This window comes from Bombus affinis, chromosome 5, assembly GCF_024516045.1.
Source record: "Bombus affinis isolate iyBomAffi1 chromosome 5, iyBomAffi1.2, whole genome shotgun sequence".
In the NCBI taxonomy this organism is placed as follows: Eukaryota; Metazoa; Arthropoda; class Insecta; order Hymenoptera; family Apidae; genus Bombus; species Bombus affinis.
The window spans coordinates 4,482,746-4,500,675 of record NC_066348.1 but is presented as its reverse complement, the minus strand read 5'-3'; the positions used below and the strand labels follow the sequence as shown (position 1 = coordinate 4,500,675).

The window sequence follows — 17,930 nt, the reverse complement described above, 5'->3', positions numbered from 1 at the left end:
TCAACTATCTTTAGATCGGCCAATTCCACAGGGGAATCCCGTTGCTTCAGATAATCGAAGCATTTGCAAAATTTAAAGTAGGTTAACCTATGTATATGCTCTGAAAACATAAACACGAGGAATGGAAAACATACCTGTTTATAAGTATTAAGTTATTAGACGGGAAATAGCTTGTGGTATTGTTCTTGTATTTGCATCAACACAAAATCAATCGTTTTTGTATTATTTTCCATGTAAATGTTTTCATATTAGGGGAATTAATTTTGCTGTTAATTAGTTTAAGGACTGTTTTTTTTTTTTAGTTCTAAAGGCCTCCAATGTTTGTATTATTAATTCTTAATTTCGTATTGTTATCAATGAAAGTTTTATTCCATGGAATTTATTATCGCTTTGATAATTATTATTTCATACAATTCGACGTGTCTAATTATTATAAGATATAATTAGGATTAAAAGAAGGTAAAATTGGAAAAAATTACTTCTTAAAAATTCGAAAACTTATCGAGATTAACTTATGAATTAATCGTTAGCTAATCAACCTCGTGAAATTCGTCAATGTCCGGGGGAACAAAAGAAATTGCATTTGTACTATGCTTCTGAATAAGTTACACTAAAACAGTGCAATAGATTCGAGTCAATTTGGAATAAAGGAAATTGTACATTACATCAAAATTGAATTAACGTGGATTATATTCCTAACATGTACATCTATAAATTATGGGCAGTGTTCAGAAATATATTTACGATTATTAGGATATGGTATTACTACAATGTAGATATTCTTACTTTATTTAAAGGCAAACTTCTTTGGTTAGTTGTATGTTTGTCAACTACTGGCTAGCATGAGTCGGGGTTGATCGGTAACTAATCGACGTAACTTCAAACAGGAAACCAAATTATTCAGATGTGTATTAACGAGAATGCAATCTTGTTACGTATAATTGGAAACGAAATGAATAGCAGCAAGGTCGAAGCGAATACTTGGCCTGTTAAAGTGTCGGCCAGGAACAGGCGACGACTGTTTAATTAACGGGAGCAAATGTGTTTCCGACACATGCTTGAATAATCGTTTAATTATTTATTCCACACATTTACTTTATACAGCTTGGATTTGAAGGGAGAAATGATAAAATATTAACGCGAGATATTTAATCATATGTTATTGTATTATTTTACTGCCATGTTCGTAATTAACGTATTTTTCATTCTCTATCAAGAACAAAATTAATATCTGTTTGCATACCATTAAATGCTGTTAACTTATTAACAGAATAGCAGAAATGAGCTAGTTAACGAGTAGACACACGACACATATATGAATAAAAAATTGTGCTATATTGAAATAATTTTCCTTTAAACTGGTTCTTTTTGGTATCTAACTTTGAGATCCAACTTGTTTTTAGTACCTAACGTAAAAATTAGAAGATTATGTAGGAAGGATTTACCGTGGAGATGTTGTCGATTTAATAACGGACTAGGGTCGACCCGTTAACCGGGAAAGAGAAATTAACTGATCACTCGGATTGTTAATTTCTTGAATGTAACATATACTTTTTATATTTGTAGCTACCCCATTCTTTAAAAATTAACTGTAGATTATATTTACGCGTGTCAATGTTAAAACCGACTAAAACATATTAAGTTAAACATATGTAATTATACAAATAATTTATATGGAATTATACCATAAGAAATTTTTATGTGAATAAATTGTATACAAAAGTATGTTTGTATCTCTCCGTTTTTCACTGATGAATTACAAGCTTATAGATATTTCACAACGATGAAGAACCAATTTATTGTCGTAGAACTTGACAAAATAACGAAAACGTGAGAAATAAGAATCATGTATGTAAAATCGAAATAGGGACGACGTTCACTTGCACGTCTAGACCCGAGATCCAAATGGAAGTGCCATTCTCCGAGGCCAGGAACGAAATCGTTCCTTTTGCTTACGAAATGTTTTAAACGAGAAAAGGCCAGCACGTCGCTTTGGTGCGCGAGGAGCCAGCTGGAAACTGAAATAACTGATTGCTTGCTCGATATCGTGCGAATACTGATATTCACGAGTAGTCGTTCATATTATAGCATCACCTGCCGCAACACCATATGTTCCTATTATTAGCGTTCACTATCCTTTATGGTCAGTACATGTCGTTTTTATTACCTGATCGTCGAATACATTTTATTTGTGCTTTCAATAGAATGGTCGAAATTTAGTTCCCTGAAATAACGTTAACATTGCTATTCTCGGTTGGTTTATTTTCCATCGGACGAGAGGCGAAGTCGCATAATCAATTTACTTCGCTGGAAAAAGGCTTCAAAGTGTCGTTCAATACGAATGATTTAACAAACTTAATTTCTCCTAACTCTTAATCGCTTCCTTTCAACGTTTCACGTTGTAATATTCTAAAGATCCACTGTACAACCAATCCATTGAGTGGACAAATCCCAGCACACAAATTCTTTATACCCTGTATCAAAATCAATTTTTTTATGAGATATATTCGCCACAATATTCAAAATGTCTAGTTGCATTATTAGAAAATTCAATTATATCAATGTTTCATAAATATAGCAAGTGTAGCCTACAGATGCATGAAGACAAAAAAATAAAATGATCTGCATATTTTTCGAAATAAATTTAGTTACATTTGGAATATTTCGGTTTTTCTTACAATACTTACGCGAACAGACCTAAAACCAATTAAATTAATTTATTGGGATAATGTAATCCATCGAAGTATTTGTATATTTTATTTTGGATATTATGAATTTTCATTATTCTTATGATCTCTGTCCGGGTATACGTGTATGAGAAAGAAGAAAATCGTGCTTACATCGCTGTACGAAATAACAAAACTCCCTCTTTCTAGAACGAGAAGTCAGCTTCTGCTACGCAGCCCATTCTGCTACGAAATTGAAATTCGTTTCTCTCTTATTTTTGCATATCCAGAAATCAAGCGCGTAAAGGATTTTTTAATATTAATTTTTCCAATTTGTAGTCGAAATGGTATAGAATTCATTAAATTTATAAAACTAATTAGTTGAACGTACACGTTACTAAATTAAAATTTGAATTTGCAAGATTTTCATAGGAAACGCTTGCACTCTCGTTGTGAGTGTGTGTGTGAAAATGTTCATTATATACTATATAGATATCGATTTTCTGATTGATTGATGGAGGACAAGGATAACTTTTTTAAAATTTAAGTCGTTTAAATTAACAATTAGAATAAGGCAGCGACTGGATATTTTATTGCTCCACACCCGTTTACACCTGTTCGGAATATTATGATACAACGATGTCATGTATCACCTGCAACGTGCTCAGCATTGCAATTTATAATTATGAATTGTTTACATGTCATAAATAATACGAAAAATTTCAGTTCTCATGGAAAAAAAGTTTTATCGAATCGTCGATTCACAATTACAACCATAGGCCTTAGGTTATTTTAACCAGCCGGTTTTATTAAAATCGTTTCATACGCGATAATCAAATTCAATTGCTTGATTAATTTTACAATGGGAAGGAAATATTAAATTATTCTGAACATTCTTTACTGTGTTATCATTTCATGTGTAATCTGTTCCTGGTATTTTCATTCTATTTAATGGAAAATTTAGTCGAATTACGATATTCAGTCATAACTAAAATTTTAGCTTTATGAAAAAGACACTATATAAACATAAATTACGAAATATTTTGGTGTAATTTCGTATTATATTCTTAGCACTAATGTCAAGGATAACAAGTATTTATGTTATGTAACAAAATATGTTATTTTAAAGCTCTATATGTTACCCATTGCATAACTTTTTATTTCCTTAATAATTTTATGTTTTATGTTAATTAGAAATTTCTAAGGTAAAGGTTCTAGATAATTTATCAACATTAATGTTAGGTTAAAAGATAATGATATTTTAAAATAGAACCTGAATATATTACGATAACTTGTAAAGTAAAACCAATTAATGTTTTGCAATACTATCAGTTTTAAAAACAGGCGAAAAATTATTACTTAAAATAATATGTTGGATTTATACTTATAAGTACTAAAATCAATAGGTAGTTATCTTTATGAATAACTAGTTCACTAACAGTTAATCGAGTATTGAGAAACAATGAGAGAAATTATCGAAGGCGCATCTTGCATTGAAAATCGGTCTCCAATAATCGATATTTCGTGTGACACATGATAACGTTCAACCGCTGATATTTCGGCAGCACATGCCACCTGCTTGCAACGCTATGTATTCGATGCATTTTCCAACGTATGTGCTACATTACGTATGCCTTCCGCTATACCCGCTGTACATGTACGTATTTTGTCAGCTGTGTAATATAATTTATCAAGAACATTTATCCTCGCTTATTTTTTACAGAAGGTATTATCGATAGTTAATAAAAATGTTTCATATCGATATCTTTATTGAGATATATTGACATACATATGTATTCAATTAAAATTAATATATTCATTCATACGTACTAATTTGAAATTATTAATTATTTAAAAAAAAAGCTTATAATGAAACTTCAAAAGCTTATAACACTGACCAATAGGCATAATTTAATTATTATAATAATCTTTAAAATATTAAAATATAAAATATTACTATTTTAAACATGTCATGTCAATACTGATATTTAATTGTTTTAATATATAATATAATTTCTACATCGCGGATATTTATGCAAATTCATATTTTTGAACACGAGTAAAGAGATAAAACCTAAGCAAAGATTTGTTTTATTCATTAAATATTATAACAGGTGATATATGTATTTGGTATATATCTTTGCATTATATATATGCATAGTATGCATTCTCTGAATCTTCGTATCTTTATATTTCCCACAAAGACATCAAAATTCTTTTCTGCTTATAGTATTTACATGATCATGTTATTTTTGAAAAATGTTTCCCAATTTTTTATCCAGGTACTTAAAATAAATTATTAGTTAAATATAGTTTTAGTTTAATACGTGATACGATTAATAATTTTCTAAATATTTCCTAAGTGAAAAAGGAAAATAAACAAAATATTATAATACATATGTCACATATATATATAATACATACATATCATTGTAAATATGAAAAGGAAAATATTATAATACTTTAGATAACTTAAAATTTTGGATACTGTGAGTAAATCTCTGAAATTTAAATTTTGTTATATAACTTTGCGTAAAAGATTCGTTCTATAATTTATCCGCATCAGTTTAATATAATATAACAGTTTGAGGAGTGATATTAGTAAAAGAATAAAAGAAAACTCTTGGTAGACTATATAAATTTGATGTGCAAGTGCTGGGGAGCCAAATTTATTTCAGCCTTAAATAATAACAACAGTTTTACGAGAAAGAGAAATGGGGCGAAGGAGGAAATATTTGATCACGTTGGAATATTATTACGCAAATGCTAAGTACTTCGGCAAACGAGTCGATGTTTCAATGTGATGTCTGATAAGTAAACTACCGGTATTTCTATCGGTTGTCCGTATCTATTACCATATATGTACGTATATGTACGTTAGGGCATCCTGAACGTTGTTAACTGTAGATGTGTGTACACACCGTCCGTTTTGACATGTGAATATATTCCAATTTGAATTTCTGTGCCTACGGGAACTGTTTAAATTCTCATTGAATCGGCGGAAAACTGTTACGTAAATACTTTCATATAGGTATATTTCTCTTTCAAAAGCTGATACTCAACGATCGTACTACTCGTTTATTTCCTAAAATGATGAATTTGCATTGCTTTCATTTCAGTGCTTATTGTTAATACTTCGTTTTATAATCTACTACACTGTGAAATGGAAGAATTTTCTACAAGCGTGTGACGTGTGTATAAATTCCTTTTTGAAACATAATGTTACTTTATTGAATATAACAATTACTTATGCAGTATTTGATAAATTCATTTTCATCTATTATCTGTATTCCTAAAATTCTACTATTTGTCGTTTTCAAGACTTTCTTTTATTTTCTTTTTGAAGTACAAATGAAAATTTTAAAGAATTCTCACGCGGTATGTCAATTTGTTTCGATCTATACTTTCTATCCCATTTCAATTCGAAAATATTCCGACTGAAAAGTCTAATAAATTTGTTATTCCTTTTGGCATCGTTCTAGAAACAAAGGTTGATTGAATTGCTATTGTTGTTATATTGTTGATTGAATTGTTATTGTATATATACAATTCAACTTCAATAGCTTCAAACTTTAATAGCTCCAAGTATTCTCCAAACTATATTTTATTCACAACTAGTTTTCAGTAAATATCGAAACTAAACTTAAGATTTTTCACTAAATAGAGACACATACTAAACATATCTATGTATATGTGTATGTGTACTGCATTTTCATATTACAAGGAGCATATATTAAATATTTTTCAATTTTGTACTTATCTGTGCTTCCTCGATTAATGCAGTTCTATATATCATTTATCTTGATACATAATATAGTTTTAATTTACACACACATATGTATATGGTATAATTAAAAAATACTCAGGTACTTTCTTATTTTTTATACCGTACAATTTAATTACAAAATTGCGAATAAAAGGTTTTCAACCAGTTTATACTCCATGGTAATTACAGCCGTGTATAGTAGAATATTATGATACAATACGATTAAATTTTAAATGCTAACATGTATGTAACAGGGAATTTAGCTTTTGTAATTTTTAAATATTGTAAAACTATTGTTGGAACCGAAACTATAGCTTCTTATCTTCGGACTATTCAATTTCCAAACTATGTATAACTTAGATAAGATTAGTAGGTATGCATACATCAATGTGAATTGCTTATTTAACAATTGTAATATACTACTAGTAGGTCTGTATATGGATAATTATGATCTATACTCTGTTGATTTCATTAGAAAATAATCAATATTGCTCATGATTATTAATTTGTCATTAATATCTACGATTTTGTAAAATTCACTCTTATTACAAATCAATCAAATTGTTCAGACTTTATGACCGACTGAATATAATATACATATATTACATTACATTACATTACATTACATTACATTACATTACATTACATTACATTACATTACATTACATTACATTACATTACATTATATTGTATTGTATTGTATTATATTGACATAATATAATATATTATATCATAAAGAAGAATTGCAAAAAGCATGGTTTTGAAATATTATATATGTATGTATGTGTGAAACGAGAAAGGCAAAATGTTCTGACTTTTTAAAGAATAAATCTATAAAGTTCTGTTGCGCGTTGAGAATGACTTGAACAGAAGATTCATAAATAGTTGAGATCCAATTTCCTTGGTAGAGATGTATACTATCGTTTTCGCACTATAGGTTCTGCTAGATGGCGCAATTAATTGGAATTAGCAGATCGAAAGATGAAAATTTACGACTATGATCGCGACGAGACCATCTGTGATTCATAACGTTACGATATTGCTTCTGAATGTATTATTTACGACGTTGGTGCTGTTAATTTTTTCAAATGTTACTGATTACTCTATAGCTACTTGAAAAATTGTTCTAAATATTAACAAATAGTTGGCACGAAAGGAATATTTTTGCTGCAAAACAAAGCATAGTTTTGATAAACAGCTTTGTTTGTTTCCATATCAAAGTAAACTTGCATATTACATTAAGATGGTGAAATTACGTCGAATAACATTTTGTATACCAAGACACATGTATATAACCAATTTAGGACAATGTATTTAGCTGCTTGTGTATTACGGAATTATGCGATACTACGTACTTACACAATAACTTGTTATTTACTTCGTCAAATATTTTTTCGCAAGGATTTTATCGCTACGCATTTTACTCGATTATTCGTTTTCTCTTATTTACAATTTTCCGTCATTATTCTTTATTTTGATATTAGCTCATTTTAAAAACATATCTTCAATTATATCATAATGAGAAGAACGTATACGAATTACATCTGCCTTAATATCGACCTTAATTTCACATATGTAATTATGAGGTCGTTTAATGTTTTTATTTTTCATGAAAAGAATACAACAAAGGAATACATACGTGTAATAAGTCTAACAGAACGTTACTTATTAAATCTAATTGAGGGTAAAACTAAAAGTGTATCGTTTGTAAATGGAGCATACTGTAGTGTTATATAGCCTCGTTCTACAGCGTTACAATACAAGCGTTATGCTATAACTCGTTTTATCTTGTCATATAACAGTAGTCTTTATCTTCCTTTAGAATTGGAAATAGTTTATAACATTCTAAATAACAGCATAACTTCTCTACAAACTACGCACAGATCAAATATTTGTACCGAGTGCGGTTGAAAATATGGTACAGCAGACCCTTGAACGACGCAAGGATTTCAGACGACGTAATTGAAAATCCGCGTATAATTTCTCCATAAACTTAACAACAATAACTTACTGTCGACCGGAAGCTGTATTTTATATGCTATACATATACGTTACCACTAAACTGCGCATATTTATGCAGATTCATATTTTTGTGGACCTATTTTAGGTATACCTAACCAAGAAAAAAAAGATAGGAATCTAAATGGAAATTAATTTTATCTGTTCTATACCATGAGAAGTAGTTTGCTTTGAATAGTTACATATCTTTTCATATTTGATGAATTTTGTACATTTTTGGGTATATAATGCTTATATCCTTTGCGATAAACATCCATCGTTCAGCTATCATTATGTATTTATACCAAAATAGAGCAGAACAAAAAAAATGTTAGTAAGAAAATTATAAAAAGGAAAATCTGTTTGATCGATCAATTTTTTCTTAATTCGAAATAAATACATTTTTTAATCGATCCGAAATATTTCAAGGAGGAAATTTGCGTATGATTGGGATCAGATTGTTCAACAGGCAAATGTACAAGCAGGTAGAACACGAATTTCGTATTAGATTATTGCACTTTTAGTATCATACAATCGAATCGTACAATATTTTCAGTAGTGTATATAGCCAAAATAAGGCTCGTTGAGCAGTTCTGTAATTCAAATAATATATCTATTATACTTCTAATATAGTATCTAAATTTTCTAATGCAACGTTTACATAACTTTCATGAATTATCTGATTTAAAAGAAAAGAAATAGAAATATTAGTGTGTACATACGCGACGGTTTTTTAGAATTACTTCTCTCGAAAACTAAACGTCGAATGACAAATTTTTATTTCATATTTTTGATTTATTTTTTCATAACGAATCGCCTTCTGTTTGCTTGAATAATACTTTCAGCCACACCTTGCATTATGTATTCGACATTTATGTTAACTGACATTCATCGATGCACTTACTTCCCTTCCTTTTTCAATCCGAGAAACCATTCAGTCGTTCTGGTTTCATGAACACGCGGAATTGTCGAAGACATTCCGATTTCCTGCAATACGACCATTTCTTTTGCCTCTTCCCTTCCGGTGGATCGATCGATCGCTTCAGTGCCAGCGTTGCGACATGATTGAAATTGTATGAAAGTGCACTTTTATTTATGTAACGTACCAGCTAAAGCAGAATGAAACAAGATACTAGATAGTAACGCGAGCCCCTGCATACGTCAGGAATTTAAAGCGATTACATAGTTGAGTAAAAGTTGAGTAATTGCTGCGAAATTACATTCAACCCAAGTTTCTCTCGTTTCCTACTGTTACTTACTATCGCTTTTGCTCGCTGTGAATTAGACTAGGATTAATAAAAAAATTGTTTTATACAGTAAGATATGTAAACTCTCCTTGTTTACACTTCAGTTACAATCGTATTACTCGATTTTAAAAATGTTATTAACTTGGATCACTATACATAGAACATAATTTAGTTCGAAATAATAGTACAACGAGTATCAATGTTTTTTATTTATATTTTGCACTTAACTTATCTTTTCCGTTAGCGGTTTCTTTGAAGCTTTTACAGACTTTTAGAGTATCTTATTTCTTGTCATGATAAAAGATTCGTAGATGCAAAAATACGCGATGAGTAAGTTCAATTAAGATTGAACATCCCAGTTAAGACCTAGAATTGTCCGCTTGCACTTTGTCGATAAGACAAAGTCTAATATTGTCTTATTAAAAAATAGTACTTGTTGACTAATTCCGGATTTTTTCTTTAATTGCTACGTTTAATATATCCAACTTAACGTAGCGTTTGTCCAAATTCAATGTTTTAATTTCAACGTTATCTGACAAAAATACATAACAAATAATTCTTCTCCGTTCTCACCATATACAGAACAGAACGTATCGACTGTCAAAAACATTATAAAACGTGCAACACGATAAAATTTCATTCGGCAAAATGTAATATATGTAACATATTTACTACACGGTATACGTATCAAACGAATGTTATTCACTAATGAATCCAGAACAGCATAAAATGGAGTTTCATCAATTTGTTTTTAATTAGTTTGTTACATCATTCGCTCGCGTCTGTTACACTGAATATGTAGTTGGCATTAATTGACTTCATCCTATTCTGGTTCTTTATGTAACTGAAACTATTCAAAGTTCCGTAAAAGGGGTGGCACGATAAAGAAACATAGAAAGCGAGTGTGGAAGTTCCGTACGTTAATGGTACAGGACCAACATGTATTGCTGGTAACAATGCCAAATGAAATTCATTAAAAAGCGCATTGTAATAAAGAAGTATACGCACCAGCCGCGGTACTCTAATAATAATAGTTAAAAAGAAAGCGAGAAGAAAGAAAAATAATTGTTTGCTTCCCCCGCGGCCAACAAAACCGTTCAGCAATATTTTATGGCAAGTACACGTAATGTACAGTTAGTTTCGGTCGTATATCCTAAAATAAATGACGTGCACTTCAAGAATATTCTTCTTCAATGTCGATTGAGTACATATTTAGAGCTGCATCGTGCGTACATACATATATATTTACTTATGGACCGATTCGAACACTTGTAGAAACTTGTTATGGATATATTATGTATTTATATTATACGAAATATTTTAAACATTTTAAACTATTAATAAAGTTTGGAACAAGTCTAAATATATATGTAGAAGCAACAGGAACATTTAGCGCAAGTGTATTCCAAAGATTACAAAAGTATTTAAATAATTAGTCATATTAACTACATGTATAGCATAAAACATTATATTAATTAAATACTGTTAATATTAATAAACTGGAGTATTTAGAGGAACCATTTTAAAAACTTATCATACATTGAAGACGGTGTTTACACAACACACACATAAGTAAAATTTATTTAAAAATGTATATAAATTTTTTTTATGGTTAGTGCTCAAATACTTTTGTGAACCTCTGCAGCCATATGTATAAGAAGAATAAACGAATACCATAATTGAAATTATTTAATATCTTTAATACCTTATTAAGGTCTTGTATGTCTTTATCTTATAATACAATGCGCGGAATTGTATTATGCGCTTTAATTGGTTAATTGGTTTCATAAATTAAACGATTCTCTTCATAGATTTAATAAGAATGGTAGGAGAAAGAACGCGAAAAATTGCTCACATGTGTTTCTTTGATAATTCACAATGTCCAACATAATTTAAATAACACAAATAATAAGAATTTTGATATAAGAACTACCGCAAGTGAAAAAATGCTTCATATATATTTGATTCTATATTTCTGATATTCTGGTATAAAAGCTTTTTTAGTCGTTGCAACATTAATCTTTTCTTCGGGGTATTATTAAAGATAGCGAAATGCGAAAATGACAATTATTGGAGTAGCTTAAATTGTGGAAAGTTCTACTTCTAGTTCTCTTAACGATTCAATTTAAAATTCTGAAAGGGCTTTTAAAAGATAGACCACATTGGAGGTGAATTTGAGCTCATATCGAACTGGTCTGCCGTGATTACAGACCCCGAGGGAGGACAGGGCAGCGTCGAGTCCTGGTAATCAGAATAATCACACACCCACGCCATCCCCGTCACCAGTTGGCGATGCACCCGCTGGCAGGGCTCTTATGGAGGCTGCGCTTCAGCAAGCCACTTCCGGAACTCAGCCACCTCTTGTGGTGACACCGCCTGGATACTGGGTCGACGGTACCGATCATCGACACGCCCTGGACTCAGCTGGCAGGGCGTTACTTCCGGCGCAGCCTGCATGGCAACCCAGGATAGACCAAGATGATACAGCCAAATGCTATAGGCGATTCTTCGTTGGAAGGGTATGTAAATTATGTACGAGTATATTCTCTAATATGTTCTTCGACATTTAACATATTAATCGTGAATTTCATTTTTGTATCCATTTTATCAGATTCTATTTTGTTCGTACTGTCTTGAAATACTTCCTGGGCCGACTTGCACGATTGAACTATTATTAGTGAAATTTTGCAGACCACAAGTTAGGCTTCTAATAAATTAAGAAATAATAATATTATTCCAAAAAATAATAATAAATTTAGTAATATTACATAACAATACTTACTTTAAATAAAGTAAAGTATGCATATTAATTTTATTGAAATGAATATATCAGTTACAGAACTTTAACCTATTTCATTTTCTAAATATTAAGTTTAGGACTGATGTGGAGCTTCTTCTAATGTGAATTATGGAGCTTTTTTCCTATATTTAGAAATTCTTTTCATTCTTGGGGGAATTACTAAAACTCCATTAATACCTTTAAAAGCTCTATGTAAACAATGAAAAGTATGAAATATAGAGAGTAATTCCATTTAATGCCTGTATTAAAAAGTCGGGGATTTTAGAATAATTTTAATGTATAAATGTAAGAAAATGATTTTCAATGAACTAAACACGAAGACAGAAAAAATTTGTACGTGATGAATTGGTGTTTAGATTTTCAAGTATAAATTAAATTAATTTTTTGTAAAATTACAATTTACAGAGATATTCAATGTTTGTTTAGGTGTTTATTTAGTATTTATAAAGATATAAAGTAAATATCTGCTTTTTTTAGGTACTGAAATATATATGTTATTATTAATTCAGGATTCAGGAAAATAATTTTTTAACTCTCTGATCTTCTGTGAAAGAAAATGTGATTATAGACTTATAATAATTTTATTATATATCATTTCACTTTTATTTTCATGAAACTTAAATGCTAGGCGTTGCTTAAATATCAGATGTTGAGTATACTTATATATGTATGCACTCAAATACTTCTTTCACTATTTAATAAGATACAGGTTTCCAGACTACGCTACATGCTTATTACTAACGACTTCTAGCATAAGTTGTAATTTACTACCACTTTCATGTGGGAATATGTACGTAAGTTTTGCAAACAAGCAAAACCAGTTAAATTTTAATCATATTGAAAATAATATTAGCTCATCAATTATTCATTTTTATGGTATAAAATTTAGAAAGGGAAATGTAAACAATTCTGTAAATATAAATGTTTTCTTATATAATATGATTATGTTACGTACAAAATGTTTTTAATTTCAATTTTTCAATTGCGCTATAGTATTTCATCGTCCGTTTGAACTTTCATTCAGATTGTGTAGAATCTGCTAGTATTGTGTAATAAGTATTACAATTCTTTTTATATTTTTTTATACGATATATAACAGACCAAATTAATTGTTATTGAAATAAATTATTGACAGAAAATTAAAAATGACACTTTAATTACACTGTTGTCGAAAGTGCGAGCATATGAAACTAGTTTTATGAAATTATAATTGAAAATTAGTCTTATAAGGTATTAATTGTACATTACTTTAACGAAATATGAATTGAAAATTGGTCCTATGACATTGTTTTTCGTTCGGAGTACAATGTTTACAATTTTATATGCATTACTTTCGTCACATGACGAATTTGAATAGGTTTCAGTAAAGAAAGTACAACGAGATTAGTTTATATATAAAACATCTGAAAGGCTTCTTGTTTAAACTACAATTGTGACATTACTTAATCGCATTTTTTACGAAAATAGAGCCTTCTTATACAATTTTATTGAAACATCATGTGTTTTGAAATTCCTTAACTATTATACATATAAGGTGTTAAGAAGAATACTTATTTATTCATAAATATAAATTGCCAAAGGTATCTTATTTTATTTTTTTAATAGAATCATATTTTATTTATACTATTAAATCAAAAATAAATTTAAGAATTTTAATAGCAACGACTCCAATCAGTGGCGTTAAGAAACGTATAATTTTCACGAGCACTCTAACGAAACATTGATCAATAAAAAGATTAGTCGTTATACTTAATTCTCATGTGATATCTGCAAACGTAAAATATAAAAATATCACTTAGTTTTCTTAAAATATCGTATAATTTCAAATAAATTTACATAACATATTAGTTAATATTTGCTATTATATTATACTTTAACAGAACTCGAAGCTGTCTGTTATACTTTAACAGACAGTTTATCATAGGTAATTTATTTTAATCATAAATTGCTTTAAATATAATAATTTCTTTTTGCAATAAAATTCTAATTTTTTGATGTATTTCATTGTTTATTATACATATTTATTCCTCACAAAGCATTTCCTAAAATACGGAGGCTTTGGAAGTTATAATTATACTGTCGTACATTGTTGCTGTATTTTTTCGTAAAATTATAGCGAATATATGCATGCGCATACCTAGAAAATAAATTCATACGTTAGAATCGCAGGGAACATTGGTTGCACCCCATCCTCTTTCCGTAAAGTTACAGTAACTTTAAACGTTACAGAAGTTAATTAATACTACGATACGCGAATAATGCAAAATGGAAACGTGTTTAGGTTTCCATAAATTGTACTGCATACATGAATTCAATATTGGTTATCGATTGGTGCCTATGGTGTTCAAATGTATCAAGATATACTGATTTCCTAAAAGTTTCGTATCTCGTTGGAATTACGAATCGATAAAGCTTCATTGTCCAATAATTTGCATTAATTTGCATATGTCTTTCGATAGATGCTCGATCTTGTAGATTAATTAGGCCATTAGTTTAACAAGTCGAACATAAATTCCATCGTGTACGTTTTACTACCATTTTATGGTTACACGTTGTACGAAATCGCTTTGGAGTAGCTACTAAAATTGTAAATCCATAATGATTGGGCAGTGTTGAGAAGAAATAATAAGATTATAACGATTAGCCAGTGTACCTTGAGCCGATTAGTCATTCTACTCTGAAACAATGCCTAGATATGCAGGTTGAAGTAAGCACTGATGATTGTGAACATCACCGTCCGTATCCTTTTGCTAATTACTTCATTGTATCCAAGAGTAATGGCGTTATTTAAACAGAATCATGGAAACACGTTCTTATATTTATGAGCGTAGATGCACCTGATACAGTTGAGGGAACGAACAATATATCTACATAGTTTGATTAAAAAGAGGCGAATGTTGATCAAAGATGCATATACAATGGGAAAATCATTGAGATACTTGTATGTACGAGTATATCAAACTTACGGAAACGAGTATCGAAATTTATTCCGAAGAAGCAGCCCGATTGAAAAATTGTAAAATGGAAAATTTGAAATTCAATGAGCAGCTCGGCTTTCATACGGCTCGCGGTGATTTTGCAAGATGATTTTCTACTACATATTACATTACTAAGGCTAATCAATAAAAAGCGTATAAAAATAGCATACCATCTTTGACATTTTCTGATAGAAATGGAAAATAAAAAAGATAAATTAAATGAAATTAGGTTTTACGTGAAAAATAGATTCGACTGATATCGTTTCACCGAGCGATCGTTTCACAGTTCGTTTAACCGAGATTTTAAGTTACAGTTAACTTATTTGAGTAATAATTAAGCGAATTATTTTAAGTGCTAATTATCTCGGTCGTGTTACAACACTATTCATTCATTAAAATTAACATTCCAAAGTTATTAAATCTGTTTAATTCCTTTGGTCATACAATCGCTAAAGATAAATTGGAAAAACTGATAACGTCGACCGCCGAATCGAATAATTCTAATATTTTTGCAAAATTTACACGCATTTTGAAAAATATCACGCGAAGAACTAATTTCTGCCGTTTCTCTCGTAACTGCTCCAAGCACGGTTAATGGGCAAGACATGCATATGTAAAACACTATGCGTGCTGCAAAGCATGATGGCTCTCGGTAAATACAGGGTGATTAGAAAATAAATTCGATCCTTAGACAAAAAAAATACATCTACTCGCATCATTTTTTTACAAAGTAATAATAACGTAACGATATTAATCTATTTTTTTATGTATGATATTGCATATTTCGTTGTATTTAACTTTGTTTTATTTCACTCTATTTTCCTATAATAAAATATTAATAAGGTAAACATAGGGAATATAAATGTATCTTTGTTACAAAATATATCCAAGCTTGAATCACTGAAATTAGTTTGTTCATATTTTATTTAAATAACGACGTTAATAAAATTACATAATTAATGAAGAGAGAAAAACGATCAAGCTAAAAAGCAGACAAACAAACTTGTACAAGAATGCCGTTGTGAGTTACTCTAGTGAGTATCTGAAACTTCTCGTTTTCATTCCACACAAAAAATAAAAGATATACTCCGTATCGTAAGAAGTGTCTCATCTTGATAAAAGACAGCTGCAGTGTACCAGTCTGGGATAAGTATCATCGACCTTAACATAGAACCAACTTTCATTCGTCTTCTTATATATCTACACTACACAAATATCCGGGCATTTACGTATTTGCGGATTTTGCATAAATATCTTAGGGATTTGATTTCTTTTATGGATTTATTATGTTGGCCTACAATCTCGATCTTATTCCTGCGTAATATAAGAAAACACGAGATTACTTTACAATCACCCTGTAGTACGGCTTGCGAATGCGAGTGTTCTACACACGTAGGGATCATGAAGGTGGATAGAAAAGGAAGATGAAGCGAGACAGAAAGAAAAGGAGAGGGAAAGAGATAAAGGAAAAGAGTACTTCGGGCGTGGGAGTGGGAACGTTCTCATAGTCTACAAGCAATACCTATATAAGAAGAAACTCACCTTGCCTCCTCTCTTCGACATCCCTGATTTTCATCCTTAACTGCTTTTAAGGTGCCTCCGCTTTTCTTCCTCTTGCCCTCTTGCTCATCATCCTCTTCCCTCGTCCTTCATTTTCCAACGCAGAATTATTTGTGTAGATACTAACTTTGCGGTGGCTACGCTACGGTCAGGCTCTTTCAGTTGCGTTGTTTTTGTCGGCTTCTTCCGGGGTTTTTCTTTTATAGCTTTGTACGATTTTCATTGAAATGTCGGGAGACCGTGCGGAATTCTGAAGGATATAACTGCTCGCTTTCTCTTTACCTTTCCAATGGGCTTTCGTGCGCCGATCGTTCCTCTGTGACGTGAGAATATCGGAAATCGCGAGTAAACGTTCTATTTAATAAGGTATAATGAGGAATTAATAAAGTATAATTAAGTGTTGGGCGTTTCTGTTTGGAGAATACCAAGAGACTCATGCGTGTATAGTGATTTATCTTTACTGTTACAAATTAATGAGAAACATGTTTATTTCGAAGTTGGAGTTAATACTAGTTTCGATTATCAAATTTCCGATCTATTACAAATTGCACTACTAGATCTCTCGTTTATTTTTTGTACAGTACGCATAATTGTATTCTCGTTGATTGTAGATCACTGAAACTGTTATTGCATTAATTTATATAACCAAGTATTTTCACTCATAATCCTAATCGTGCATCTATTAAAATAGTTTATTGTTCGAATAATATAGATATTTTCCGCATCATACATATTTCGAATTATTAAACTGATATTTAGTAGAATGAAAGTTGATGTATTATATACAAACAGTTTAATTATTTAGATTTATTATTTGTGGGTTATTCTTACATAAGGACATTTTTCTAGAAAGATAATTCTTAATATAAATTCAAATTAAAAAACAGTTTTTAATTATTCATTACATTAATGTAA

The 17,930-nt window shown here is 30.2% G+C and overlaps 1 protein-coding gene across 8 annotated transcripts in view; it reads left to right on the top strand.

Annotated features, from left to right (window-relative positions):
• The window catches only part of LOC126916589 (rap1 GTPase-activating protein 1), a 254,018-nt gene that overhangs the window by 215,750 nt on the left and 20,338 nt on the right, over positions 1 to 17,930 (top strand). For all 8 annotated transcript variants that reach the window (XM_050722532.1, XM_050722537.1, XM_050722536.1 and 5 more), the window contains one exon: positions 11,888 to 12,196. In XM_050722532.1, the coding sequence (XP_050578489.1) occupies positions 11,888 to 12,196 (309 nt within the window). The remainder of the gene's footprint in view (positions 1 to 11,887; positions 12,197 to 17,930) is intronic.